The sequence below is a fragment of the Parambassis ranga genome, chromosome 9 (assembly GCF_900634625.1).
Source record: "Parambassis ranga chromosome 9, fParRan2.1, whole genome shotgun sequence".
Classification (NCBI taxonomy): domain Eukaryota; kingdom Metazoa; phylum Chordata; class Actinopteri; family Ambassidae; genus Parambassis; species Parambassis ranga.
The window spans coordinates 23,341,388-23,368,887 of NC_041030.1; the positions used below are offsets into that span (position 1 = coordinate 23,341,388).

Consider the following 27,500-nt stretch of genomic DNA (forward strand, 5'->3'; position numbering starts at 1 on the left):
GTGGCTGATCAGGAGCGTCCGCCTGAACCCTCGGTTACTTCCTGTCCCGTCCTGTGGACTGACATCTTCCAGCATGTCAGAGGGGCTGTTCCAGGTGGAGATCCCCGACTTCGGCAGCAGCGTGCTGGGTAGCCTGAACGAGCAGCGGCTGCTGGGTCACTACTGTGACGTCTCCATCCTGGTGCAGGGTCAGGCCTTCAAGGCGCATCGAGCCGTGCTCGCTGCCTCCTCGCTCTACTTCAGAGATCTGTTCAGTTCTGTGGCTGACTCCTCCTCCTCCTCTTCCTCGTCCTCCTCCTCCTCACAGGCAGTGTTTGAGCTGCCATCCTCAGTGACACCAACATGTTTTCAGCAGATCCTGTCCTTCTGTTACACGGGGCGCCTCAGCATGGCCGCCAGCGAGCAGCTGGTGCTGATGTACACCGCTGGCTACCTGCAGATTCAGAACATCGTGGAGCGGGGCATGGAGCTGATGATGATGAAGGCCTCCTCTTCCTCCTCGCCACTCTGCTGTGACTCACAGGTGAGTCCACCAAACACGTGCCCTTCAGTTCAGGTCTGAGAGCGCTGATCACTGTTTACACACACTGAACCTTCTGTTTCAGACGACCTCAGCGGACGAGCTGGGAGGCTTTGACGCCCCGGTGGTCCAGCAGCAGCAGCAGGGCGCCCCCCAGCTGCAGGAGGTCAGTCCGGACCAGCCGTCCCTGAGCCCGGAGGAGCTGCTGCTGGCTGTCAGCAGGATCAAACAGGAGAGAGCAGACACTCCTGAGGAGAACGGGGGAGGAGCATCTGCAGGAGCAGGAGGAGGAGGAGAGGAGGCCAGGTGAGCCTGAGCATGGACAACAAGACCTCAGCGTGTCTTTAGTCTCTTCGTAGCGGGTTCTGTCTCTTTGTGGTTGGGTCACAGGTTTGTCACAGTTTCGTCATCTGGTTCAGCTCATGATGTTTTAGGAGCTGACACCTCTCCTCCGCCTCTTCTGTCCGCAGAGTGGACGCTGTGGGGGACCTCCAGCCCTCCAGGGGCAGCACCCTGTGCTACCTGAGTGCAGGCGGAGGCTTAGTCCCAGGCTTGCAGTCCTATCTGCTTGCAGGCGGGGGGCGCTCCAGCCCGGGAGGATCAAGCCTCCCCACAGACTCGCCTCCCTCTCACCCCCCCACGGAGGAGGAGCTGGAGGAAGACTACTACAGCAACGCCGTCCACCCAGGTCTCTATCAGCACATCTACGGACACCCTGGAAACCCTTACAGTAAGTTCTTCATGGTACGATCCGCTGAAGGGGAGTCAGCTAAAACCCCTCCCGTGCTTCTCACTGGTTCAGTCCAGGAAAAGATGGAGATGCTGCCCCTCCCGTTGGCTAATGAGCGTCGGCCCTGCGTGCTGGTTGGTCGGGACAACATGGCCCTCCCTGCCAGTCTGATCAGTCAGATCGGGTATCGCTGCCACCCGTCGCTCTACACTGAGGGAGACCCTGGAGAGAAGGTGGAGCTGGTGGCAGGTATCTATAATCATTGCACTGGATGTAATGTGTTGTCATAGTAACGGCCTCATCGTTCTGACGTGTGTGTGCTCAGGTTCGGGTGTGTTCATGACGCGGGGTCAGCTGATGAACTGTCACCTGTGTGCCGGAGTCAAACACAAGGTGCTTCTCAGGAGGCTGCTGGCCACTTTCTTTGACAGGTGAGCTCGCCGTCTCACAGCGGCGCCGCCGAGGCCGTGCCACCGCACACAGTCCTTCACGGTTCTTTGAATTATATCAGGAGTATGGAGCACAGGAAGCGTGTCTCAGAAACTGTTCGGCCTTCAGATGGAGTTCTTCTTGTTTTCTTGTTGTCACGACACCTGGTGAGGTAAACACACAGAGTGTAGTGGACTGGACTTCCTGATAATGGGGGTGTGTTGTGCCTGGCTGGTGGTAACCATGCAGAGGATTCAGGTTAGTGATGTCACAGGCGAACACACGTAGCTGCACGCGCTCTCTGTGTTAGCGCCGTGAACACAAACATACCAAAACATCCGTTCAGGCTGCACGGACTCTCTCCACCTCTCCTCTGCTTCTGGACATGTGTGTTGTGTTCTGCCCTCTAGTGGCACAGACGTTTTACGGCGGCCTGCAGGAACTCCTGCGGTTCCTCGTTCAGGGCTGCTTCCAGGGAGGAACGGTCCCTCTGAGTGGGGTGGGCGGGGCTCAGTGCTGACCTGGCAGCTTCTGGGTGTCTAGGCCCCGTTCACACTGGAGAAAGTCATTCCAGCTAGAGTAGGATTGAGCCCAGACAGCCTTTAACCTGGATGCGTTCAGACCTATTTTCAAATCTGGCTAGCACACACTTGTGTCCGCACTCAATCCGGCTTCATCCAGCATGTTTGCTGTCCTCCAAACCACTAGGTGGCGCCTCGTAATATACAGAGTCCGTTCAGGCCGCGGTAGGACCGCGACCGGAAGTAGCACGTCGCTAACCAGAAGTATCATGTCGCTAGCCGGATTCGCTTGCCACGTTTGCGTTCACACCAATGAACCAATGAGCCAATCCGGCTAGATCCAGTTTGATTTCAATCTGGCTAGATCCAGCTCTCGTGGGTGGATCTAGCCGGATTGAAATCAAACTGGATTCAGCCAGATTCGAGGTGTTCACACTCGGAAAAAAAAACACATCTGGATTGATCTGGATGCGGCCAAATCCTGCTTAAGCCACATTTTTTCCCCCAGTGTGAACGGGGTAAAACTGAGACATAAACAAAAGAAAGTAGATGTGGGCCAGGAGAGATATTGATTATTGATTAGGTCACCTCATGGAGTCTACGGGCAGTTCCTGTAAATAAGCCCTGCGTTCCTGCAGTGTAAACGTGCCTGTTCCTCTGCAGCCCACCTGTGTTTGTCAATCTTCTGCTTACATGTCATGGACCTGATCGACGACCATGAGCAGTTCAGCACCAAACCAGACGTGACATCATCCCACATCATGTGACTTTATTAGAAGTCATGTGACCTCTGGCGGTATCATATATTCCAGAAGGTTCTGACAGTCTGCAGCAGCTGCTTTACATAACAGCGCAGTCACATTGTCTCAGAGGGGAGGGGGGGAGGGAGAGCGAGGTAACCTAAAGCTGGGTATACGTGCTGATTGGGTTGTTATGGTTTCCATAGAAACACTCTGGCCAATAGCTGTGGGACAGGGATTCGCTCCTCCACCAATGATCCAAGCCGAAAGCCCCTGGACAACCGAGTGTTAAACACCGTCAAATGTAAGACACACACACACACAGACACACACACACACACACACACACACACAGACACACACACACACACACTATGATTCTTAGATTTCCTTTTTGCTGTATATTTGAAATTTTGAGACGTTTCTTTCGGCCCTTCCTCTCCTCCTCCATGTCCCTTTTTTCCTCTCCTCCTCCTCCTCCTCCTCCTCCTCCTCCTCTTCCTCCTCCTCCTCCTCCTCTGCCTCCTCCTCCTCCTCCTCCTCCTCTGCCTCCTCCTCCTCCTCCTCCTCCTCCTCCTCTGCCTCCTCCTCCTCCTCCTCCTCCTCTTCCTCCTCCTCCTCCTCTGCCTCCTCTGCCTCCTCCTCCTCCTCCTCCTCCTCTTCCTCCTCCTCCTCCTCTGCCTCCTCCTCCTCCTCCTCCTCCTCCTCAGTGTATTGTCAGAACTTTGCTCCCAACTTTAAGGAGAGTGAGATGAACGTTATCGCCGCTGACATGTGCACCAACGCCCGCAGAGTCCGTAAACGTTGGCTCCCAAAGATCCAGTCGCTCCTGCCCGATGGCCTTTCTGCTTCCACCTCCTCTCACTCCCGGAAGGGTAAGAGGGGAGGAGGAACCGGGGGAGGTCATGGTGGGGAGTCTGCGGTGCAGCCTAGTGGCAGCCCCTTTGACCTGGACCTGCGGCAGCTCGGCGCCTCCTACCTTGGCCTGGAGGCTCCGCTGTACACCGAGCGACGGGAGAGGGAGGCGGCAGGGGAGCGAGAGAGAGAGAAGGAGGCGCCGGCCGCCCTCCTGCCTCACCTGCAGTTCGCTGGCTCTCGTGGAGCAGGGGCAGGCAATGGGCAGGCAGAGGAGGGGCTGATGGGAGGTGAGGCAGACGGGGGAGGGAGGGCACAGACTGAACAATCTTCAGACACCCCACTCTCCCTGCCCTCCTCCTCCTCTTCCTCGTCCTCCTCTTCCTCCTCACACCCCTCCCCGCAGCCCGTGGAGCCTGCCGCTCCTCACAGGGCTGACACGGATGAGAGGGGGGCGGAGCCTCTGGAAGACAGCCAATAAGCTTTCTATTGCATTTGCCTACCTGTATGTAAATAACACAAAAGCTACCTGTCCCCAATTATTTGTCCTCCTGTCTGTCCACCTGTCCCCTACCTCAAAAACCTGTCCACCTGTCTACCTCTCTGCCCCCGTCTGTCTGACTACCTTGTCTGTGTGTCTGCTCGGCTCTGCTGCATGTTACCAGCCTCCTGCAGTCCAGCACACAGGCCCATAGCAACAGGACTGAAGGTGATGATGATGATGATGATGATTATACTCACTCTGACAATGACAATAAAGCTTCTTGATAATCAGAGCTGATGTTTCTGTGCTGATTTTCATGCACAATTAAAATTCAGTTGCAGTTTTTTTTCATTACACAACACAGCCACAAGAGGGGGCTGAGGTTCCAGGCAGACAGGTTTGAGTCTCTGCTGTTCCCACAGACAGTATGTAACTGGACGAAGCTTTCCTGACGCCACCTGCAGGTTTATGAAGGGAACGACCGTCGCCATGTTGGCAGCATCACGGTCCACCTAAACTCCAAGTACAGACAAAGAGGTGGAGCTGAGGCAGGCGGGCGGTAAATGAGTGCACACACCCCATACAGTCACAGAAAGGGAGCTGATCAGCTGAGACCAGCAGTTCCAGGCTGTAAACGTGTTTACCTGACTGACTCGCTGTTGCCAGCCCCTAGAGGCTGAAGGGGGAAATGCACTTTGGTGGCTCCACATTTCAGAGGGAGGTCAGGTGCTGTTTGCTTACATCCGATAATTAAACTATTAAAATCACTAATCATATAAATTATGTTGTGTGCGCTGAGTCTCAGTTTGTCCTGAGGGTGGCGCTACAGGAAAGATCATGGACCTTTAATGTGTTAATGTGGCAGAAGTCCAGTCTGATAAGACAACATGTTTATGATCCAGCTGTCTCACAGTAGTCCTTAGAAGACCAGCTCTCCCAGGATGTTTATCACAGAGTCCGTTTCTTTTTAAATCAGAGTTTGAATCAGCTGGACTCATGTGTTTGGAGACGTTTCGCCGCGTCTTCAGCTCCAGCTTCAGATATTCTTTGTTTTGTTTGCATCTTCACATTTAAAGTTGGAAACACCAGTTAAAGGCACAAATGAGCCACAGAGACAAACACCTCTCTTCTTTTTTTTGCTTGTTTCATTGTTTTATTCTTAGTTGAAGTCCTGCATCAGTTCGGAGCTCTGTTTATGATGTAAGTATCAATAACTGAGGCGCATTGATCATTAGAAGTGATAAGACGCCGCAGAGCGGAGCCCGGGCGCCCTGCTGCCGCTCTGCACGCTGGGAGACGTAGTTGGACTCACGGCGCCATTCTGAAAGCCATAAACCTGACCTGCTAATCACAGCAGCCCAGTCCTCCTCACAGCCAATCACTACGCCCCGACTCCCTCAGTGACCAATCACAGCGGCGCACGGCCACAGTACCAAATCATAGTCTTTAAAATACCTAGCCAATCACAGCGCCTGCTCCCTTTGGCCAGCCAATCCGATCATAACAACATCCATGATGCTGCTCGGCACTGCGCTTGCGCACACGGTGGACAGCTGATAACTCATCTATTATGCTACTTCGCTAAATAAAAATCTTCCAGAAAATTGACGGGAGGCCGCCGCTGGACGCACCGGAGGACCGAAACACAAAGTAAACACGCCTCTCCGACCGGTGGCGGTGGGATTATTGGGTCCACGGAGCGCAGGGTTTGTCCGGGAGTGTGCAGAAGGTGTCGGTGTGTGTCGGAGCCTGGCTGGCCGCTCGGCGCCTTCAGACAAAGCTCAGCTAACAGGCTAACAGCCTATTAGCTAGCCAAACACTGAGCGGTAACATCTCCAAAGATTGAATTTCTTACTGAGTTAATCCGCTCGCTGTGTGTTTCATAAGCGACCAAGTGTCACAATGTTCCCTCTGACACGGGCTCATGTTACTGTGCAGCCGCTATTATTACTATTAACGACATTTTACGGCTTCGGTAAGTCACCTAGCTCGATTAGCTGCCACCTAGCTCATATTTTGCTTTGGCTTGCCCGCCATCTTTTTAAAGCGAGATAAATGAGATGTTTCGGTAGTGTGCAGAATGCTCGGAGCTGCGCGGCCGCTGCGGCCGGAGCTGAGCTCCAGGATCCGGATCAACACCGACCGAGGAGCTTAGTGTGTCTGACGGGGGATGGAAGTGTTGTTTGACGGGATGTGTGCAGTTTTGTCGCTCGCAGCGGTGGTTGTTAGCAGTTAGCTGGTTCGTTAGCCGCTGATCGGCAGCAGCAGCATGCAGGCAGAGCGAGGAGTCCCCGGACTCCCACATCTGTTGATATCTGTAGGTCTAGACCGGGCTGACAGGCAGGTAGGGGGCCGACTATCCGTTAGTGTTGCCGCACTGACGGAACACGGACCCGTTGCTCCGTGTTTCATGTGAGTCGTGGTCCCGGTGCTGCGGGGCTCTGCCCCCGGAGACTCTCAGCCGTGTCTGCGCTGCCTGCTGCCGGATCTGCGGAGAAGCTTGGAGGCTGAATGAGTTTCACAGACCCTGCAACAGATGTGATGTGTGGACACTGTTCTCTGATACTTTATAAGAAGCAGCACTCACACGAGCCGGACAATGATCAGCTGATTAGTCCCTAATTAAAGTAAACATGACCCACGAGGTATTTATGGTCTTCAAGAAAAGCATGAGATCATCTTAAATTAATTTCCAGCTGTGTTGATCTAACATTCAGTAAAAAAAGTCTGGAATAGTCTTTTTTCTGATTAACCTTAAAGCCCGTGGAACAGCACAGTGTATGTTTATCTAACATGACCCACAGTGAATTTATAACATTTTACAAAGTGTCTGTCACAGTGGGAGAGTCGGATCCAGTGGATATAATTGCGTTTAAATAGCAGCTGTGGTTTGGAAGTTTGTGAGGATCAACAGTTCAGTAAATACATGCATGTTACTGGATCATTTTACGATTTATGAGCATCAGGCAGAAAACCCCCGACATGGCCTTTACAACCAGAACCACAGTCCAATTAGAGCAAGGCCGTCACATGTGAGGATTTAATGTACTCGCAGAACCGTGCCGTTCTTCTTTTAGTTGTTTCACATGTGGGACATGCACACTGTAGAAAATGTTATTGATAAAAATAGTTATATACACGGATTATCCAGTTATTAGTGGTACGAATAATTCAACAAGTTTGGCCACATTTTATAGTAAAAAAATAATCGGAGCACAGACAGAGATGCATTCAGCAAACACACAGAATTAAACATTAGATTAAATAACATAAAACACTTGGTCCTAATCTTAGGACTTTCTGTCTGTGTCTCTGGTATCGTAGACCCGGGTCAGTGCCGAGGCTCAGGTTCTGTGTGCAGGCTGCTTCCTGGTGGGAGCAGGTGACCCACAGCCTGTGGTGTTTGTGGTCAAACCTGGTGTCTGATGTTGGCTCCCACATGTCAGACATTTGTAGACGTCCCCTCATCAACCTGTTGAGGACATTCTGTGGATTGTATCACTGCTTTGTGGGTTTGTGTGTTTGCTGCTTGTTGTAAAATGGTGTTCATGTTTCATCTGAGCTCTGCTCTTGAATCAGATGAAGCTCTCCAACCAATATGGATTCTGTTGATTTTATGTTTATGAATATGTAAAACACTTGAACACATGGTTCCAGGTGGTGTTCACTCAGGGCTCAGTTGTGATGAATGGCATTGTAATGGTGTTGTTGACGGTAACAACCTGTCCGTCTCTCTTGTCTCTCAGGTCGTGCGATGGGAGTTGTCCCTCCGGGGGAAGCATCAAGTTGAAGTGTCCACACCAGCAGCATCTGAACTGATTACATACTAACACACCGGTGTGCCCTCACACATACACACACACACACACACACACACACACCCTCAGCCCACAGAGGGGAATCATTTTTTCACCTTCAGGTTAGACACTGCCGTCCCACAGTGCATTGCTGCGTCACTGTCGTCCACCATGTCGGACGCCCCTGAGGCTGCGCCCCCTAGCCCCCCTGCCCTCACCAACCCTCCTCCCCCTGAGGTCACCAACCCCAACAAACCTGGCAGGTAAGACGCACCCGGTAGGAGTGTTAATTAACCCATGAATGTCCTTAGTGGAACTGATAACTAAGTAACAACTGTGACATGTTGAACTTATTTCAAGTAATTATTATGGAGACATGGTGATAAATGAAGCTCAGTGACCATTCATTTCTGTGCAGTTTATAGTTATGGCTGAAATCTGATGTGTTATTGACACACACGCACACACACACACACACACACAGGCCTGTCACGATAACAGATTTTGCTGGGCGATTAATTGCCAAGAGAAATGATTGCGATAAGCGATAATATTGTCGTTTTGAGACCATGTTCCACTAATATAATGATAACGATATAATGCAAGTACACCCTTTAAAGATCAATAAACCTCAATTTCTAAAGAACATTTAACACAAGAACTTGATTATTATTAGTATTATTAATATTAAAAGTGCCGCCGGTAAGAAGGCAGAGAACTTCACTCATACAACGCGGACTCTCTGAGAGCTGGTTCTATACATAAGCATGTGTAGTTGCATCGTTAATAATGTGGAAGTGTTGAACCGGTGTTGTGCAGCTTCACAGCTCTGTGTTGCTGTAACCAGCGTCCAAGCCCGGCAGCACTGTGGCGCTGACCGTGGTCGGCTCAGAACATCCCGTAAACGGTACACAATGAGTTACAACATAAGAACTACCTGTTGATTTGACACATTTTAAGACAGAAGCCGCGGGACATATAAAGTCCGACGGCCAGACTTTGCACACTTTATACACTACGACGCACCGAGTGACGCCTTTTGACATCCAGCCTCTTTGAGAGAGAGAGAGAGAGAGAGGAAAACAAACGAACATGCAAATGTAATTTATTGCAGCCGAAAAACTTATCGAGCCCATTTAAAGTTATCGTGCAATTACTTGATTTATTGTTTATCGCGACAGGCCTACACACACACAGACACACAACACTTGTTTATCATCATTTATTTACATAAATACTTATCCATGTGTTCTGGCTGCACTATGCCATCTGATCTCTCTCTGATTGACTGATTGATCAGTGATTTCCAAACTAAAACACCAGCAGTGGACTCAAGTAAAGTCTTGATTGCAAAAAGTCAAGAGTTTTAATCGTGCAGCTTGGAGATGCTGCAGTGGTCGGTTTTAATTGCGCCTCGCACCATGGTCCACCTACAGAAGCGGTGCTGGTCAAAAGTTTGGATATATATATATGACCCAAAACACCACAGACTTCCACAAGTGTCCTGAAAGTAGACACAGAGAATCCAGTCAAACAGAAGTCTTTCACTTATGTATTCAGAAAAGTGATCTGTACATGTAAGTGGGTCATGGTATGTGACCCTGCTGTCTGTCTGCTGCCACCCCTTATGCAGCAATAATATCAGCTAAAGGTTTCCTCATGTGAGCGGCTGGTTTCAGGAGAATCCAAACAGAGTCAGGTCAGAACTTTGTAGAACGACTTTTTCGTTTTCGTGTGTTGTTTTGCTGCATGGAGCCTCTTTCTCTTGAGATTCAGCTCACAGACAGATGTCTGACATCTGCCTGTCAGATTCACTGGTGTGAATCAGAATCATGTTTCAGATGCAGCAGGCCCAAACCATGATACCACCACCGCCATGTTTAACAGCAGGGACCGGTTCATATACAGGACATACATCATCAGGCTTCTTCTTTAAACCCAATGATTCTGTTCTGGTGTCCTCTGTCTCTGGGGTTGGACCCCCTGATCTTTAACCCCCTGCAGACGGACAGCAGTGGCTTCCTCCTGGCAGCTCTCACATGCACGCCATGGTTGTTTTCCTGTTGGTGGAGTCACCAACATTTACATTAGTCAGAGTGAGAGAGGCCTTTAGCTGCTTACAGGTCACCCTGGGCTCATCTGTGACCTTGCTGCTTGTCACATGACTTGTTTTTGGAGACTATCAGTGATATGGATGAAATGACTGAAATATTTCTGGCTTATTGTTGGATCAGGTTCTCTTTCTGTACTTTCAGGACTTCTGCAGGATCATGTATTTCACTTATGTAGTGGGTGGAGGTCCGCTGGTGGAGGTGTTTCTATTTGAGGCAGAAATTCAGTTCAGAGTTAAAATAGTGACACAGACATGTTGTGTTACACACATGCAGCTGAAGATGAGCTGTCGTCCGTCCTCTGAGTTGTGTGTGTGTGTGTGTGTCCTGCAGAAAGACCAACCAGCTGCAGTACATGCAGAACGTGGTGGTGAAGACTCTGTGGAAGCATCAGTTCGCCTGGCCTTTCTACCAACCTGTGGATGCCATCAAACTCTGCCTGGCGGTATGTCGCTGACCTGCAGCACATTTCTGTTCACGTCTTTAAACACGCTAACAGTGTGTGTGTGTGTGTGTGTGTGTGTGTGTGCACAGGACTACCACAAGGTGATCAAAAACCCGATGGACATGGGAACCATCAAGAAACGTCTGGAGAACAATTATTACTGGAGTGCCAGTGAGGCCATGCAGGACTTCAACACCATGTTCACCAACTGTTACATCTACAACAAGGTACGCACACTCCGTCAGTGAAGGTGCTGCCACTACCTCAGTGTGATGTAGAGACAGCTCAGCACCTTTGCACTAGTTCAATGTGTGTGTGTGTGTGTGTGTTTAGCCCACAGACGACATCGTCCTAATGGCTCAGGCTTTAGAGAAAATCTTCCTTCAGAAAGTTGCTCAGATGCCCCAAGAAGAAGTCGCACTGCTGCCTCCAGCTCCCAAAAGCAAGAACAAGACCAAGCAGCCGGCAGCGACCACAGGTAGGACCCCAGCTGCTGCTGCTGCTGCGATGCCACAGCTGCCAGGAGTCCTGCAGCACTAACCGGCCTCCTCTCTCTCTCTCTCTCAGTGAGTCAGCAGGCAGAGTCTTCAGCCTCCTCTCCCCCATCCTATCCCTCCCCCTCTCCCTCCCAGACTCCCGTAATCTCAACAACACCCACACCTGTCCAGGCCACGCCTCCGGCCTCTGCCCCGCAGCCCCCAGCAACAATGATGCCCTCTGCACAGCCCGTCGTCAAGGTAACGGTTGTGTGGCATGATGCAGCATGGCCTGACATCAAACAGATCTGATAGATGCTGACTGTCTCTCTCTAACAGAAGAAAGGTGTAAAGAGGAAAGCTGACACCACCACTCCCACCACATCGGCCATCTCTGCCGGGCGGGCTGACTCTCCATCTGCCCAGGACGCCAAACCTGCCAAATTGGCCTCATCTCGCCGTGAGGCCGCCGCTCGACCCACCAAGACCCGCCGGGAGACAGTGGAGGAGGTGGCTGGGGGAGAGATGGGAGGCGGAGGGGGAGCGGGTGTGAGGAAGGGTGGTAAGCTGGGTGAGCAGATGAAACACTGCGATGCCATCTTGAAGGAGATGCTCTCAAAGAAACACGCCGCCTACGCCTGGCCCTTCTACAAGCCAGTGGATGCTGAGGCCCTGGAGCTGCACGACTACCACGACATCATCAAACACCCCATGGACCTCAGCACTGTCCGGGTAATGATGTAGCCACAGAGCTATGACGTCACCACGCACCTGAGCCCAAAAGGCGCATGTTACTGATTATTTGCTTGTTGGCGTTTTGTCAGTTTTGTAAAAAGCAGGATACAAGTTAAACTGAGTTGAACTGTTGGTCTGTTTTGTGACTGTGGAGCCTGACACTGATTGTGTTGCTGCTTTTCCAACAGAAAAAGATGGACAAAGGGGAGTACAGCGACCCGCAGAGCTTCGCAACCGATGTCAGGTTAATGTTCTCCAACTGTTACAAGTACAACCCCCCAGACCACGAGGTGGTGGCCATGGCCCGCAAGCTGCAGGTAGGAGAACGGTCCGGAGCGTCCGCCTGACCGGCTGCTGCTGCTCTCAGTCCTCAGTGATCTGTCTGTGTCCCCTCAGGACGTGTTCGAAATGCGCTTCGCTAAGATCCCCGATGAGGGCCTGGAGGCCTCGGTCCCATCTACAACACCATTGGTTAGTAAAAGCACTGCTTCCTCTGACAGCAGCAACAACTCCTCCTCTGATGAATCGTCTGACTCCGAGGAGGAGCGGGCCACAAGATTGGCTGAGCTACAGGAGCAGGTTGGTGCTGCCGACCAATCACAGGTCAAGAACATCCCAGTTTTCTTCTTTTTTCAAGTTTTTAAATGATTTATTAATTGATTAGTTAGTTAGTGAATGTATCAAGTTAAAATCAGACCGTTAAGTCTTTGAGTTTGGAATCATGCAGCAGATAAAGGCGTCCTGTGTGTAGGCTGGGGGTTCTAGATGTTAATAATGAGCATGTTCCACCAGTTGAAGGCAGTGCACGAGCAGCTGGCCGTCCTCTCCCAGGCTCCCGTCAGCAAGCCAAAGAAGAAGAAAGAGAAGAAGGACAAGGAGAAGAAGAAAGAGAAGGACAAAGACAAAGGAAATAAGAGCAAGATGGAGGAAGAGAAAAAGCCCAAGGCTGCTGCCCAGCAGCCCAAACCAGCCAATCAGAAGAAGGCACCAGCCAGGAAAGCCAACAGCACGGTGCCAGCCACCAGGTAGGAGCCAGCATTCCCAAAGCTAGAACGTTAGACCAAGTGTGAGAGAAGCCAAACGGAGCTTCTCTTTGTTCACAGGCAACCTAAGAAGGGCAGTAAGACGGGCGGTGGCTCTGCTAACGGAGATGACGGCGAGGAGTCCTCCCTGCCCATGACGTATGACGAGAAGCGCCAGCTGAGTCTGGACATAAACCGGCTGCCGGGGGAGAAGCTGGGCCGCGTCGTCCACATCATCCAGTCCAGAGAGCCGTCGCTGAGGGATTCCAACCCCGACGAGATCGAGATCGACTTTGAAACCCTCAAACCCTCCACACTCCGAGAGCTGGAGCGCTACGTCAAATCCTGCCTGCAGAAGAAGCAGAGGAAGCTATTGCGTAAGTACTCATCCGTGTTTTCAGCCTGTGGTGGTTAGAATCAGCCGAAACCAGAGGAACGAGGTCCAGCAGCACCAGCACCTCCTCTGAGCTCAGCTCATCACACATGACTTGTAAATCAATGGCCGCTGACCTCATTGAGCATCATGATGGATCATGTCCTCCCTCTCTTTCCCCCATTTAGAGAAGGCAGCAGGAGGCGGAGCCTCTGGAGGCGGGGCTAGTCGACTGAGTGGCAGCTCCTCTTCCTCCTCTGATGACAGCTCCTCAACAGGAACCTCCTCTTCCTCCGACACAGACTAAACACACAGTACACAAACACATGTTACTGAACACACACACAAAGGTTTATCCACTCTACACACACACAGACACACACAGCTAACACATGCAGAACTTCCATCCTGAACAAACGAAAGACAGAAACACATTCTGAACTTATTACACACACACACTCACACACAGACTTTAAGACTGTATGTAAATAGGCTGACCCGTTTTTTTAGCTCCTAGTATTGTTTTGTTTGTTTTTATTTTCTGGCGGAAAATGCAGACAGCAGAGGCAGAGAAGAAGAAAAAGAGAGGGAGCTGTGTGCCTGTCATGCTGATCTGTGGACACTCACATGAAGAGAACCCATGCCATCAAAGCTTTCTTCTTCTTCTTCTCCTTGGAGGACAGCCGGCGTGACCCCTGACCTTTGAACACATTCCAGAAGCATCTGTAGAGCATCATGGGAGAGCAGGTGATTTCACTGTTGATAAAATGGAGGAGGAGCTCCACCTGGACGAAGGTCCTGAGACCTGCTGCAGAGAGGCGCTCTGTTCCAGCGGTGTTAGTGTGACGGAGGGCGGGGGACGCGTATGTGTCGAAATATTCAGTTCCCTCTTTGGATGACAAAAGAAAAGCGTCTGCACATCAAAGCTGAAACCAGGACCCGTAATAAACAGTTCACCAGTTTAAAGTGGGTGCAGACCGGGAGCCTGTCTTCGTGATTAAGGAAGAGGTTTCCTTTAAACGGCAGGATGCTCTAACTCACCTGGCTGCGGTGGTACGCGGGTCTACATGGAGATGGTGACGCTGACTGATGGATCATCTCTCTGCAACAGGTCTCACAGTTAGTGTCTGTGCTGAAGGAAATCAATGGAGGATTTATCAAAGATGGCCGATCTGAAGCAGGATTCTGCTTTCAGTTCAAAACCTCTGAGACCAAACCTGCTCCCGCTGGTCCCTCATCCCAAACCCACCACCTACTGTTTGTCCTGGGGGGTCACGAGGTCCTCCTGCCCAGCGCCGACTCTGTCAAACTTTTTATTATTTTTTTTAACACTACATTTCCTTTTTCTGTTTCTTTTTGATTTTCAGATTGTGTGCTGAACTTGTTTGTGTCTAAGGTTCTCTATATAAAATTGTCTTTGTACCGCCCCCCCCCACCACCACCACCCCCAAAAGACAAAAACGGCAAACCACTCGATACTGTACCAGACCCACCGGACAGACTGGGTCCATACTCAGATGTGAGGACGTGTCCTGATTCATTTGACGCCGCTGATAGAACGAACCACTTATTTTAAAGCTTTTAGCTGATTCTGTAAAACTCTCTCTGACGTCCAGACGGCTGCAACATGTCCACTCACGAAAAACTAAAAGAACGTCACAGCTGGTTCAGAGGCGTCGGCATAAATCACCCAAAGCTGGTTGGAGTTCTCAGAGTTTCATTTGGAGTTATTTGACTTTAAGTCTTTAAAATGAACGCGGCCCATCTGGAGGAGCGGCCCGTCACTCTGCCGTAGAGCGGCGTGTTGGCGCTCCTTCCCTGTTTGTTTTGGCGTCAGTGCAGATTTTTAAAGGACATAATTTAATGTTATTTTATTGACGTGTGATCTTTTCCGCTCAGCTCTGATAATTGGCAGACTTCTTTATGTTTAGGTGCTGCTGGTGCTGAGCTTTAACCTTTGACCCCTGCTGTGTTCAGGCTGCAGATGGCGGCAGGTCCAGAGTCAGGTGAACTTTCAGTGAAGCCTCAGCTTGCAGCACAGTTTCCTCCAGGTGGGTGTGTCTGTCGGTCTGTTCTTCTTCCCGTCTCTGACCTCGCCCGGTTTCCATGGTCATTGGGTTCGGGGCTAGCCGGGTCTGTACACCTGCTTTTAAACACCATGGCTGTAAACCCCATCTACAAGTAGCAGTTCATCAGGTGACCTGTGGGGGCAGCGTCCGTTTTCTCAGCAGAACTGTGTTTCTGTTTGCGGCCTGCGAGAGCGGGCGGCTGGAAGGAAGCGGTCTGTCTAGGAGGTCAAATCTGGTTCGTCCGTCAGGCTTCATTCAAACCCTGCCTCTTCTCTGATTGGCTTACATAGATGAACTGGCCATGTGATCAGAACGCTGCAGCCCGACTGGCTGAGAACTGATTTCATGTTCAGTAGCCGCTGCTGATGGTGTGTGTGGTACAGATTAGCAGGATGCAGCACATCCAGTGGATTTCAGTTTGGGGACAAATGTTCCCCATCACGTGACCTCTGGGCACCTTTTCTTTCCTTTCCGTTCATGTACGGCGTGTTGGACGAAAAATGTTTTCTACACTTCCAACCAAAGGTCGTGGCCTCCTCTGTGTGTGGAGTTGCTTGGTTGTCATGGTGATTGAGGTCATCTTGTGTTGCCAGAGGAGACGACCACCAGTCGTCATTCTGGACGGTAGCCTGAAACAATCAGTGACTGGCTGACAGTCAGAGAGCTCGTTTCCACGGTAACGCTCCTCTTTTTAGTTGATGGTCGAGCTTTGATGCTAATAGTTAATTTTTGTATTTTAATAAGAAAAAGGAAAAAACTGATTTTATGTATTGCATGCACTCCGGCCGTACATTCTTTCTTCTGTATGTTTGAGCACTGTATAGTAGCTGTATAGTATCTGTCTGAGGTTTAGATTGAACTCCGCTCGACACATTAGAGACGCAGAGAGAGGACGGACCGACGAAAAACCAACAAGTGAATTATTTGATGTAATTACTGATATGGGATCCTTATTTTCTGAGTTCATTTGTTTTCATAAATAAACACAACAACTGACGCAGCGCCTCGATTCTTACTCACACACTGAGAGGGGAGATGACTAGTGATGTCATGATGAAGCCCCGTGAGCGAAGCGAGTCTTTCGGTACAGGTGCTTCATTTGGGAGGACTGACACCTGCTGGTCATTTGATGAAAAGCAATCCAACTGTGATAAAACGTGTTCTAAGGTTTATCAGATTCCTGTATGAGGCATTGTACAGATATAAAGAAACGAAATAAATTACAGGGGGGGCTTTATCGATTTATTGATTTTTATTTAGGAACAATATTTGCTGACATTTTTTCTTGATGGCTCCATTTTCGATACAATCACCCTAAACACTTGTCGTATTTCCCGAGCCTTTGTCAGAAATCACATGGTGGCATCACAAAGCGAGGCGGTCAGACTGCAGAGACGCGGGGCCTCTTTTTCCGTTGGTCACGTGGTGTTCTGACAAATGACACAGGCTTCATTTGGACACGCCCCTTTTACTCGATGCATGCCTCAGGGCTTCACATCACTAGAGTATGTTGTGTAGTGTATGTTGGCATGAGGTGTGTTTCCACTGCAGGAACCTGAGCTGGACGCTGTCGGTCCACACACCCCCTAAAGCAGCCCTCACTCCCTGCTGTGTGGACACCAAGTACTGCCAGAGGAGGCGCTGTGCACAGCTCTTTACTGCTCCACAGTTTGTTTACATGCAGCTGTGTGTGTGTGGTGTTTAATGACTGAAGGTGAAATGTGTGTATCTGTCTGAGTGTCACACACAGGCTGCCGTTGGACCTGCATGTCCCCTGTTATCAAAGCCATCTGTTCCAGTCCAGTTTCCTACATGATGCTGCAGATCCTGGACCGTCCCTCCACGTCCTCCAGGCCCTTCTTGTCCCGCACAAGTACGGCCTGGTTCCCATAGCTGCTGTACCAGGCCGAGCGGCTGCGGTTCAGGTAGGTGGAGGGAGGCGCTGCCTCCAGCTCCTGCTGCTGCTGTTGCCAGATCAGCAGGGACGTGTCTCTGAACCGCAGCCGGCCGTACGGCTCCGACAGGGCCTTCTCTGCCAGCGGAGGGCGTCGGCGAGCGGCAGGGTCAGGAGCAGGTTCCGGAGCCGGTTCCTCTGCAGGATCACCGTCTGACATGATGCCAGCACTCCACACTCCAACAACTGCAGGATGGAAGGTCCAGGCCGGACCCAGTCAGGCCCAGATGTGACTGAGTCATGTCCAAACACCTGCAAAAGGAGGAGAGACACTCAGAGCATCAGTCAGGTATGAACATGTCTGCACGGGGATGAGTAACAGGAAGTTCCAGGTGTGTGCGAGTGTGGCGCCTCCTGTGGTCATGGAGGGGAGTGTTCTCTCGGCCTCCTTTTTGCTGTTACCTTCAGTTGATGTTTTTATTTTTGTTGATCAAACTGATCGAGTGTATTCAACAGGACCCTGATCAGCCTGTCTCAGCATTTCACTGATGATCGATCGATGTTTCTTCTTGTGTGACCAGCAGGAGAAAGATGTTTATTAAAACACGTAGAGATAAGTGACGAGTGTGAACGTGCGTGTTGCAGACTCACCGAGTTTAACTCTAGTCCCAGCTGATGTTGTCTTTGTGTCCCTGCCGGCTGCCGTATGTCGTTTCTGATCGTTGTTGAAGCTGCTGAACTGTGGAGCTAGCAGCTAGCCGCCGTTCAGAGTGCTGACAGCCGCACTTTATGCCTCCACCTCGCTGCTAATCCTGCTGCTAGCCCGCGTAGCCTCCGTCAGCTCCTCAGGGACCTCGTTACCGGACGTCGACGTTACTACGGTCAGAACGTATAAAGTCGGTAAATAACCTGCGACGTTCCGCCACGTCCAGTTTAGTTCTTCTGTACTGTTAGCATCGTTAGCATCGTTAGCTGGCAGCCGCTGGGGAGCTCCTGAGGCGGCTGCTGCAACCAATAGCAACGGTGCGTCCTCTGCCCGGTCCGGGTAGAAACAGGACGGGATGAGGAAGGTTCCTGGGCCGGATTTATTTCACTGGAACGTTGCTGTTTGTTGGTTCCGCGTCAGAAAACGATGCTGTGAGTCCAGTCGCCTCGATTTACTTGGTCCTGAGGACGTAGTGTGTCTGTCACGGTCCTCACAGACGGTCCTCACAAGGACAGCACCATGAGTGTGTGTGTGTACTTTGATATTTGCTGTGAGTTGCTGGTGTTAATGACCTTTGACCTCTCAGGGGCTCGGTCGGACCATGCTGACATGATGATGAAGATGAGGGTCTCTGCTGTCCCTTTAATGTTACACTGTTAAACTGTTCAGTGTTTTTCCAGCCCCCCCCCCTCTGAACAGCTGACAGCAGAAGAAGGCCAGCTGATCTATTTATAGCAGTCCCTCAAACTCTCAGACCCGATCCCTCTCAGCCCTGCAGTTCGCCTCACGTCCTCTCCGCCTTCAGACCTGCTTCTGTCCACCATGCCCGGCAGCCAGGCCCGGTGTCGGGCCCGAGACCGCAACAATGTCCTGAACCGGCCCGAGTTTCTCTCCCTGAACCAGCCCCCTCGAAGGGAGCACGGATCGGGCGAGGGGCGGGGGCGCGGGGGTCCGAGGAGAGCCCCGTTCAGACAGCAGAGTCAGCAGGAAGATGCAGGAGGGAGGTAAGACCCAGAGGCTCCGCCCCCTGACACACAGCCGACATTTAGGGTTTTGATCCTGGTCCAGATCCAGGACACCCAGATTCCTGGACCAGGATTTCCTCCTGGTAAACTTTAAAGCTGCTTCTGCTAAACGTCTGGTTTATGTTCGTTCTGTCTAAAGCTCAGAAAACAAACCGAGCTGCTGTTTACATCCAGTTTGGTCCAGACCTCGTCCACTTTGTGACCGTGACGGCGCGCCTCCTCCCTCTGCAGCTGCTGCTCACACTTCCAAATATAACGTTTACAAATTTGAAGACAGACGAATATCCTATGAAGGTTTTCTTTCAGCCGGCCTGTCAGTGCTGCGTAAAGCAGCAGACATCAGTGAGGAAGAGGAGTCTCTGTGCCGCCAGCCGGCGAGCAGAGCGCTGCAGGGACAGCTGGTGGAGTCTCAGTCTGCAGTGTCCACACGTGGACAGGGGAGTGCTGGACCCAGACCGCATGACCCCCCCCAAAAGAAACAGGAAGAAAGGACAGAAGCAGCACAGAGACACGGAGTCTGTTAGTGCGTGACCACAGACAGCTTACATTCTGTCTGTTATCATAGTTTAACCTGACTGTCAGGACTCTGCTCTGCCACCAGCCCAGTGCATCCTGGGAGCTGGAGTTCAGAGTGCCACAGGCTGCTGTCTGGTTCCTGTTAGATGTCTCTGTCTCAGCTGCTCAGTCCTCTTGAACCTCTCTCTGTCCAATATGTCTGCAAATGTGTCTCTGAATCTCTGTCCTGTCCACAGGGCCTCCAGGGACTCCTCTGAGGGGGGACCAGCTGCTGATGGGGGGGTAAAGGACACGTCTCGCTGGCCGGAACAGGACTGCATGCAGCTAAACCCATCGTTTCAGGGCATCGCCATCAGCTCCCTCCTCGCCATTGACATCAGCCTGTCCAAGCGTCTCGGGATGTGTGTGGGGGCCCATGGTGCCGGGGCCCCTTTGCGTCCCATGGTAAACCTGCTGGCCTTCACGGGACATGCCCTCCCCTGGATTTGTGGGATTTTGATCTGCCTGTGGAGGAGCAGCACGCTGGCTGGACAGGAAGTCCTCATCAACCTGCTGCTGGGTGAGAGACCACAGCCTGTCCCGTGTGTCCAACATGTCCCCTGTCTGTCCCTCTGCAGTCCAACATGTCCCCTGTCTGTCCCTCTGCAGCCCTGATCCTTGACCTGATGACAGTCTCTGGGATGCAGAAGTTGGTCAAACGCAGAGGTCCGTGGGACTTCCCGCCCGGGTTTTTGGACGTCATTGCCATGGATACGTATTCTTTCCCAGCAGGCCACGCCAGCCGTGCCGTCATGGTGTCCAAGTTCCTGCTGAATCATCTGGTGCTGGCGGTCAGTCGACAGCTTCATTGTGTGTCTTCATTTGACGGACATACAGACCTGATCCAGGTGTCTTTGTCTCTGCGTCTGTCCTCCTCAGGTGCCGCTCAGGATCCTGCTCTACCTGTGGGCCTTCCTGGTGGGCGTGTCCCGGGTGCTGCTGGGAAAACATCACCTGTCGGACGTCGGCTGCGGGTTCGCCCTGGGCTTTCTGCACTTCAGTCTGGTGGAATCCGTTTGGCTGGACTCTGCTACCTGCCAGACCCTCATCTCCATCGGCACGCTGCGCTGGACGCCACTGGTTTAGACCGGGCTAAACTGGCTCACAGGGGTGTGAACTGGTTCTGCTGGCTCTCTGCTGACTGGTCTGGTCCAGTGTGAACTGCCTGTATGGACGCTGATAGTGTGCTGCACTGGACGGCCAGAATTGATTGGTCTGAACTTGTTTGGACCAGTTTACACTGGATTAGATTAGAAGTCTGGTTCTGCTGATTCCTGCTTCCCGCCTCTCTCTGGTTTAGACACACTTTAAACTGGAGTGATGAACTAATTAAACGATGTTTTACAGAGCGCCGCCAAGTGGACGGATGTAGAAGTTCAGGGAGTGAATGCTAACGTTTTAGCTTTTTACAGGGCGGGTCGAACCGTTCTGGTTTGGTGGATTTAATCCAGGCAGTTCCTCCAGTGTCCACTAGAGGCTGGCTCCTGAAGTGGGTCAGTCCCTCAGACCTCCATGGTAACCAGTAATAAAGGTGTTTACAGACGTTGGGCTCCGTCGGTCATTTCAGCTGCATGCAGACTTGTGGTACCACTCACCTGTTTTCATCATGTTTACATTAAACGTGCAGAATCTGCTGCTTGTGTTCAGTTTGTGTTGTTGTGTTTGTTGTCGGGCTGTGAGCTGTTGCTTCAGGCTGAATGAAACTGTCGCTTGTGCTTTGTTTTTGTCAGAGGACCATGATGGAGTCTGGGACTGACCCCTTCTTCCATGGAGGGATCCTGGTTTGTTGCATCATGGCCTCCTTGTCAGGAGGGCGTCTGTCTGCTCAGTGGTCCTGATCCCGGTCATCGTCCCTGCCTTCTTTCTGTGTGGTGGACCATGCTGACTGAGTCTGACTGTGACCCCTGTGGTCCACGTGGTTCACGTCTTCCTCGTCAGTCCTAGTGGTGTAACGGCGGTTTCGGTCTCAGATGCTTCAGGTGTTTCAGTCTGGACTCTGCGGCCTGCTGCTGCGATGTTTGGTGGTGATGGGAGTTTTTTTTATTCCAAAATGCACAAACTTGAACATCATAATCAAAACTTTATTTACAGAAGCCAACTGACGACAACCTGGAAGCTTTGTTTCAGCTGACTGAGCTACTGTCACAGAGCAGGAACTGTTACCACGGCAACTGATGACTCAGGGTCAGCAGGCGTGCCCCAGCTTCACAACACATCCGGGTTCATGTTTACAACAGACATTAAACGGCCGGTTCAGGGGGACACCGTCTCCTCCTGGATCTGTTCAGTCTCTGTCGGAGGAAAAAACCAAGGCAGCATCACGGTGATGTCATAAAACGTCTTTCTGTCATAAATTCTCACTAAAAGTCGTCAATCAAACAAGGGTGCAAAATAAAAGCTTCCTCCTGTTCCCTCTGCAGGGTCTGACACCTGCATACAAAACGGGCCCTTTAACGTGTGTTGTGAGTGAAGCTGGGCCATGCAGGGACCTGGTCTGAGTCCATCAGACAGGATCCGTGGACTGGCCTGCAGGTCTAACAGTCACTCCTCCACAGTTTGATGGTTTTGTCGTTTTCCAGCGCAGCAGAGGCGATGATGTTTTCTGTCGGATGGCAGGCGGTCGAGATCACCACATCTGCAGAGACACAAGACACACCGACGTCAGTCCTCCAGTCTGAGATCAGAGACATCCTCAAAGACCTGCACAGAAGACACAGCAGCTGAGGGTCAAACCTGTGTGCCCCTGTAGTTTCTGAACGACCTCTTTGGTTTGAAGGTTCCAGATGTAAACCATGCTGTCCTCGGAGCCCGACACGATCCACTGAAACACAGAGGTCAAAGGTCAGAGACACCAGACAGATGTGAGACAGCGGTGTGTGTCTCGCTCTCACCTTCCCCCCTGTGACGGAGAAATTAGCAAAGATGCAGTACTTCTCGTTCTTATGGCCCGTGTACGTCTTCAGACACTAAAAACAAAACGGAGCGTTACACCACCGACGGACAGGGGGACAGGCGGAGACTGTCAGGAGGACGTTACCTTCCCCTTGCTGTAGTCCCAGAGCTTCAATGTGCTGTGAACCAGACCACACACAAGATGTTACATTTTTAACAAACTCCCTGTGTTTAAGCTAATGATGCTAGCTCTCCACGAACAGCCGGCTAACAGACCATCACAGAGCGACAGCTGTTAGCATGGCAGCCTGGAGCTAGCTCACAGCTAGCAGCGGGCAGATACTGACTTGTCCAGCGTAGCGGCCAGGATGTATTTCCCATTGGGCGAAAACTTGACAAAAGACACAGGAGGGTTGTCGTCATCTGAGGAGACAGATTCAGATTAGTCCAGGTCTAGGGACAATCTACAGATCCATGTTTTACTAACCAATCAGAGTCTTCAGACACTGTCCTGATGCCGTGTCCCAGATACGACTGCAGACAGACAAGGGACACATCAGGACTGTGTGTGTGTGTGTCTCTGTGTCTGTGTGTGTGTGTGTGGACATACCAGAGACCATCGTAGCTGCTGGACACGATGAGTGAGCCATCTCTGTTGAAGTGAACCTGGAGACACAGAGACATCCAGGCTCAAAGGACAGGCTGGACAGAGACACAGGTCAGAGGTGAGGACTTACAGCAGAGACCGGGTCAGAGTGAGCCGGCAGGGTCTTCAGACACTTCCCTGTCTTCACGTCCCAGATACGGACACTCTCATCGAACTGCAGAGACAGACAGAGGGTTAAGTGATGGACCTCCGCAGAGGACAGGTCTCTGTAAATCTGCATACCGATCCAGACACCACCAGGTTGGACTGTGGGTTGAAGTTACAGCAGAAGACATAGTTACTGTGGCCCTTCAGAGTCTTCAGACACTTGCCCTGAAGAGACAGGAGACGGTCAGAGACGGGGACCAGGCGTCTAACTTCAGCTAGCTGTGGGTCATGTTGGTCTTTTCTAACAAATCTTTGTGTCTCACAGAGTTGTTGTCCCAGATCTTCAGGGTTTTGTCGTCAGAGGCCGAGACCAGCAGGGTGGAATCTGAAGACCAGGACACATCAGATATCCCCTGCAGAGAGACACACACAGAAAACCAGGATCAGATCGGTATCAGAGACGGACTGGGTCCAGACCAGCATCAGGGCTGAGGCGTCTCACCAGCTTGTGTCCCACGATGGACTTCTCAAACTTCCCATCATACGCTCCCCAGATCTTTATCAGCTTATCAGCGGCTGCACAGAGACGTTACCATGGTTACTGCACCATCACAGCATCAGGGTGCAGACGTGGTGCATTCAGGGACAGGTCGGTTATTTACAGACGGCTCTCTTACTGTCACAGCTCTCTATGCACCTAAACAGACCCGGTACTCAAGAATGTCTGAGCAGTGTAACACTTTATACAACAGTGTGTGTCTGTCTGTGTGTGTGTGTGTGTCTGTCTGTGTGTGTGTGTGTGTGTCTGTCCGTGTCTCTGTGTGTGTGTGTCTCTCTGTGTGTTTGTGTGTGTCTGTCTGTGTTTGTGTGTGTCTGTGTCTCTATGTGTCTGTCTCTCTGTCTCAGTGTCTGTGTGTGTCTGTCTGTCTCTGTGTGTGTGTGTCTGTCTCTGTGTGTTTGTGTGTGTCTGTCTGTGTGTGTTTGTGTGTCTGTCTGTGTCTCTACGTGTCTCTCTCTCTCTCTCTCTGTCTCTGTGTGTGTGTCTGTCTCTCTATGTGTGTCTCTGTGTGTGTCTGTGTCTCTGTGTGTGTCTGTGTCTCTGTGTGTGTGTCTCAGTGTCTCTATGTGTGTGTGTGTCTGTGTGTGCCTGTGTCTCTGTGTGTGTCTGTGTCTCTGTGTGTGTCTGTGTCTCTGTGTGTGTCTGTGTCTCTGTGTGTGTCTGTGTCTCTGTGTGTGTGTCTCAGTGTGTCCTTACAGGAGCTGGCGAGCCACTCTCCGTTGGGGCTGAACTTGACGGAGGACACGGCCTTGGTGTGTCCTGCTAACGTGAACTTCACTGTGTAGTTCGGTTTGGCCGGGCTGGACTGAAACACACAGGGACACATGACCAGGACCATGCCAGGCCTCCTCTTCCTCACTACTCTTCACTGTGTCAGAACTACAACAGGTTCTGCTCAGAATAACACGCTGAGACCTGAGGCGTTCACAGACCATGGCAGAGTCAGAATTCTTGACACTCTCGCCTTAACTTAAACTTATATATTGATTACGTTCATTGATCGATAATCAGACATCACCAGTCAGAGGCAGAGAATGATGGGAGCTAACCGGTGCCGGTCCCGGTGTCCGGCCGCCGTCAGCCCGCCTGTCTCACCTTGCCTGATCCGGAGCAGGACGCGGGCTGCTTGCCGGGGTCTGTCTCGGGTTTCTTCTCCTCTGCGGCCATGTTGTGCAGCTCAGCTAGCTGCTGTTTGTTTTGATCCGGCGCTGCTGGCGCGCAGCGGAAGCTGCTGCTGCGAACACCGAGCTACCTGCAACGGGCAGGTCAGGAGGCCACAGGCGGTGTCCTGCTCACGACCGGGACCTGGTCTGGACCAGAACTCAGCGGACACAGATACGGTGCTGGAGCGGACCGGTTCTGCAGCCGCAGATAGTCTGTTAGCCTGTTAGCATTAGCTTTCTTCTTCTTCTTTTCCTGCAGACTGGATGCCTTATGGCGCATTGCTGCCCCTTACCGGTCAGACTCGGTACTGACCGCTTTCCCAGCCTGTGGCTGGTGTTCAGGTGGATTTATGTGTCACCCCACCATGGTGGTGCAGCCGGCCCGAGGATCCGAGGAGCCCCCCTCCAATCCCAGCTTCAAAGCTCTCTGTTCATTCTTCTTCCTTATGCCCTCCTAAAGATGCAATACTGCCCCCTACAGCTGCGGAGCGTCAAGCATCAAATAAAAGAAAAACCAGTAAATTAAATCTTCATTAAAAGGGTCAATAAATACATTTAATGATTCAAAGAAAACGTTTATTTCTCTCCACAGAAACAAATCAGGAGGAGAGTCTGCTCATCCTGGTCACATGTCCCTCTGTGTGATTGGCTCTAACCAGCTGTGATGTCAGTAGGTCAGAGCAGCTGCACGTGCTCAGTGTGTCCCTGTGTGCCAGGTCTGCAGGGGGAACCAGCCGCTGATGATGACCGCAGAGACTGACCCTGCCCACCGCCAACCGCTGTTACACAGCGACCAATCACAGCAGGCGATGGAGACTCCAGGAAGCTCGGCCTGCTGGCAGTGACGAGAGGTCGCACAGCCTCGAGACAGGACCAGGTCCAGAGACCCTGTGTGGACATGGACAGGCGGTCAGGGCGTGACGTCAGAGCTGCCATTGGTCAGTGTGAGGTCACATGATGATACTGACTGCTGGACGTGGTGATGCACAGGCGCACTTTGAATCCACCCTCCGTCCTGCTGCAGTTCAGGATTTCTGGTCTGCTGCAGCCCAGCTCTACGTAGCCCCGCCCCCGGCCGGGGCCGCCGCCTACGTTACAGCCATAACACTGCAGACAGCTGACTGCACACACACACACACACACACACACAGGGCTGTCACAGACCACAAACACTTCCATGGACCGGTTTTAAGATGAAGTGTCAATCACTGGCGGCCTGGGTTTTATTCCTGGGAAGGAAGAGACGACAACATGGGAACACAACAGACACACAACCACTCCACCAAAGCATGCAGTGTGACCGGGACTAATGCAAACAAAGGACCACACACAAAGACACAAATGAGGCGATGCAGCATCACAACGACACCACAAACACAAACTTTGATGCCGAGTCAGAAAATAATACGACAGACACACACACACAACAACACAAAACAGAAACACACACAACGTCAACAACAACATCAACCAAACAGGAACTCGGTGATGTAAATGAATGCACGGTGTGTGTGACGCATCATGTTCAGCGAGGCTTCTGTAAAGGTCAAAGGTCGCCGCTCTGCTGGCTGCTCAGGCTAACAGCGAATCACATTAACATTTAGAGAAGAGCTGCAGGTCACACACAAACAGGTCAGACTGCAGAGACACACACTCACAGACACACACACACACACAGAGACACACGCACTCAGAGAGACTCACACACAGAGACACACACACACTCACATAGACACACACACAGACAGACACTCACTCACACACACACACTCACATAGACACACACACAGACACACACACACCTATCCATACAGCTGCAGATGCTGAACACCAGCTGATGTCTTCACCTGTCACACACACACCAGTCAAACCAAACAGCTGATGGAGGCGGGACACACACACACAGACACACACACAGCGTTCACCTTTCAGACGGCCTGAGTCTTACCGTGCAGACAGAGGACAGACAGAGCCGTGAGACAGCCGAGCAGCAGCTGAGAGGACGACATGCCGAGAGACACACTGACCGGCGGCAGCCTCCTGTCCCGCAGACACGACTCAAGGCGTCCAACGGCACATGACTCAGAGTCCAGCAGCAGAGACCCGTTCCAACAGGGAGCAGCGCTGAGAGGCTGACTGAGGGAGGCCGGGCTGCAGGTGGGACACAACACATGTCTGTGTCCCAGAGAGGACCACACCAGCAGCACAGCACACAGACATCTGTCCCATAATTGGTGGTCCTCTGGGATTGGACTGGAGTTTGCTGCATGCTGATTGGCTGATGTTCGCAAACGTGTTTCAAAGTTCACACACTGTGTGGCTGCAGGTCATGGTGCGGCCTGCAGGGGGCGACAGCCAGCAGCACACACACACTCACGCGAGGAGAGGAGCTGAGTGTCAGCTTGTTGTTTGTTTGACAGAAGACGCTCCATGGCAGCAGCGGACCCGCCGCTGGAGGTGCACCTGGACCTGATGTCGCAGCCCTGCCGGGCGGTGCTCATCCTGCTGTCCTGCACCAGGACCCCGCACAGGGTCCGCTCCGTGGCCCTGAGGAGAGGTGAGCAGCTAACAGCTAATCGGCCGGGAGGCTGCTGACGGCTAACCGACGGTCATACAGGCGCGTGCGTGCGTGCGTGCGTGTCCAT

At 51.8% G+C, this 27,500-nt stretch overlaps 6 protein-coding genes across 11 annotated transcripts in view; 4 read left to right on the forward strand and 2 right to left on the reverse strand.

Annotated features, from left to right (window-relative positions):
• LOC114440726 (nucleus accumbens-associated protein 2-like) overlaps window positions 1-4,571 on the forward strand; it is a 6,398-nt gene extending 1,827 nt beyond the window's left edge. Inside the window, exons 2-8 of the mRNA XM_028413177.1 lie at window positions 1-523; window positions 606-826; window positions 991-1,250; window positions 1,323-1,499; window positions 1,576-1,681; window positions 3,147-3,244; window positions 3,651-4,571. The exon at window positions 1-523 is cut by the window's left edge and continues 174 nt beyond it. Of these exons, the coding sequence (XP_028268978.1) occupies window positions 74-523; window positions 606-826; window positions 991-1,250; window positions 1,323-1,499; window positions 1,576-1,681; window positions 3,147-3,244; window positions 3,651-4,276 (1,938 nt within the window). The 5' untranslated portion in view covers window positions 1-73 and the 3' untranslated portion in view covers window positions 4,277-4,571. The remainder of the gene's footprint in view (window positions 524-605; window positions 827-990; window positions 1,251-1,322; window positions 1,500-1,575; window positions 1,682-3,146; window positions 3,245-3,650) is intronic.
• A 1,231-nt stretch (window positions 4,572-5,802) lies between these two features.
• On the forward strand, window positions 5,803-16,303 carry LOC114440725 (bromodomain-containing protein 3-like). Of its 5 annotated transcripts, XM_028413174.1 has the most exons (13): window positions 5,803-5,929; window positions 8,026-8,116; window positions 8,199-8,339; window positions 10,521-10,632; window positions 10,722-10,859; window positions 10,966-11,110; window positions 11,200-11,369; window positions 11,448-11,840; window positions 12,032-12,160; window positions 12,240-12,446; window positions 12,636-12,868; window positions 12,947-13,242; window positions 13,427-16,303. In XM_028413174.1, exons 3-13 carry the CDS (start codon window positions 8,248-8,250, stop codon window positions 13,543-13,545), a joined length of 2,034 nt encoding a protein of 677 aa, XP_028268975.1. In that variant the 5' UTR covers window positions 5,803-5,929; window positions 8,026-8,116; window positions 8,199-8,247; the 3' UTR covers window positions 13,546-16,303. The 5 variants fall into 5 exon arrangements, with proteins under 5 accessions (XP_028268975.1, XP_028268973.1, XP_028268977.1 ...); XM_028413172.1 differs by having other exon boundaries at window positions 8,026-8,339; XM_028413176.1 differs by having other exon boundaries at window positions 8,026-8,339; window positions 12,240-12,422.
• A 224-nt stretch (window positions 16,304-16,527) lies between these two features.
• On the reverse strand, window positions 16,528-18,488 carry brd3os (BRD3 opposite strand). 2 transcript variants are annotated; one of them, XM_028413181.1, is made up of 3 exons: window positions 17,853-18,488; window positions 17,664-17,769; window positions 16,528-17,513 (listed from the first exon to the last, which is right to left on the reverse strand). In XM_028413181.1, exon 3 carries the CDS (start codon window positions 17,419-17,421, stop codon window positions 17,116-17,118), a length of 306 nt encoding a protein of 101 aa, XP_028268982.1. In that variant the 5' UTR covers window positions 17,422-17,513; window positions 17,664-17,769; window positions 17,853-18,488; the 3' UTR covers window positions 16,528-17,115. The 2 variants fall into 2 exon arrangements, with proteins under 2 accessions (XP_028268982.1, XP_028268981.1); XM_028413180.1 differs by lacking the exon at window positions 17,664-17,769.
• Window positions 18,489-18,560: 72 nt separating this feature from the next.
• Window positions 18,561-21,030, forward strand: LOC114440727 (inactive phospholipid phosphatase 7-like). Its single transcript, XM_028413178.1, has 4 exons — window positions 18,561-18,911; window positions 19,685-20,007; window positions 20,097-20,278; window positions 20,367-21,030. Exons 1-4 carry the CDS (start codon window positions 18,730-18,732, stop codon window positions 20,571-20,573), a joined length of 894 nt encoding a protein of 297 aa, XP_028268979.1. The 5' UTR covers window positions 18,561-18,729; the 3' UTR covers window positions 20,574-21,030.
• Window positions 21,031-21,554: 524 nt separating this feature from the next.
• On the reverse strand, window positions 21,555-25,260 carry LOC114441353 (WD repeat-containing protein 5-like). Its single transcript, XM_028414241.1, has 13 exons — window positions 24,788-25,260; window positions 24,389-24,497; window positions 23,636-23,709; window positions 23,457-23,546; window positions 23,269-23,358; window positions 23,117-23,200; window positions 22,990-23,045; window positions 22,867-22,913; window positions 22,727-22,802; window positions 22,525-22,558; window positions 22,379-22,453; window positions 22,221-22,308; window positions 21,555-22,122 (listed from the first exon to the last, which is right to left on the reverse strand). The coding sequence occupies exons 1-13, from the start codon at window positions 24,857-24,859 to the stop codon at window positions 22,022-22,024; spliced, it is 996 nt and encodes a 331-aa protein (XP_028270042.1). The 5' UTR covers window positions 24,860-25,260; the 3' UTR covers window positions 21,555-22,021.
• A 1,921-nt stretch (window positions 25,261-27,181) lies between these two features.
• Window positions 27,182-27,500, forward strand: part of LOC114441446 (glutathione S-transferase theta-1) — a 3,654-nt gene continuing 3,335 nt past the window's right edge. The window contains 1 exon segment of the mRNA XM_075353415.1: window positions 27,182-27,412. Within this exon segment, the coding sequence (XP_075209530.1) occupies window positions 27,286-27,412 (127 nt within the window). The 5' untranslated portion in view covers window positions 27,182-27,285.

What these genes read in the sequence shown, in the direction of transcription:
- LOC114440725 (XM_028413172.1), top strand. Translation starts at nt 8,248, where the DNA reads ATGTCGGACGCCCCTGAGGCTGCGCCCCCTAGCCCCCCTGCCCTCACC. An exon ending in ACTGTTACATCTACAACAAG is followed by an intron (nt 10,860 to 10,965) that starts GTACGCACACTC and finishes GTGTGTGTTTAG; the next exon opens with CCCACAGACGACATCGTCCT. An exon ending in GTGCTGCCGACCAATCACAG is followed by an intron (nt 12,447 to 12,635) that starts GTCAAGAACATC and finishes ATGTTCCACCAG; the next exon opens with TTGAAGGCAGTGCACGAGCA.
- brd3os (XM_028413180.1), bottom strand. Translation starts at nt 17,421, where the DNA reads ATGTCAGACGGTGATCCTGCAGAGGAACCGGCTCCGGAACCTGCTCCT.
- LOC114440727 (XM_028413178.1), top strand. Translation starts at nt 18,730, where the DNA reads ATGCCCGGCAGCCAGGCCCGGTGTCGGGCCCGAGACCGCAACAATGTC. An exon ending in CAGGAAGATGCAGGAGGGAG is followed by an intron (nt 18,912 to 19,684) that starts GTAAGACCCAGA and finishes TCCTGTCCACAG; the next exon opens with GGCCTCCAGGGACTCCTCTG. An exon ending in TGAATCATCTGGTGCTGGCG is followed by an intron (nt 20,279 to 20,366) that starts GTCAGTCGACAG and finishes TGTCCTCCTCAG; the next exon opens with GTGCCGCTCAGGATCCTGCT.
- LOC114441353 (XM_028414241.1), bottom strand. Translation starts at nt 24,859, where the DNA reads ATGGCCGCAGAGGAGAAGAAACCCGAGACAGACCCCGGCAAGCAGCCC. An exon ending in GTGTCTGAAGACTCTGATTG is followed by an intron (nt 22,803 to 22,866) that starts GTTAGTAAAACA and finishes CTGTCTCCTCAG; the next exon opens with ATGACGACAACCCTCCTGTG. An exon ending in CTGGCCGCTACGCTGGACAA is followed by an intron (nt 22,559 to 22,726) that starts GTCAGTATCTGC and finishes TCTGGTTCACAG; the next exon opens with CACATTGAAGCTCTGGGACT.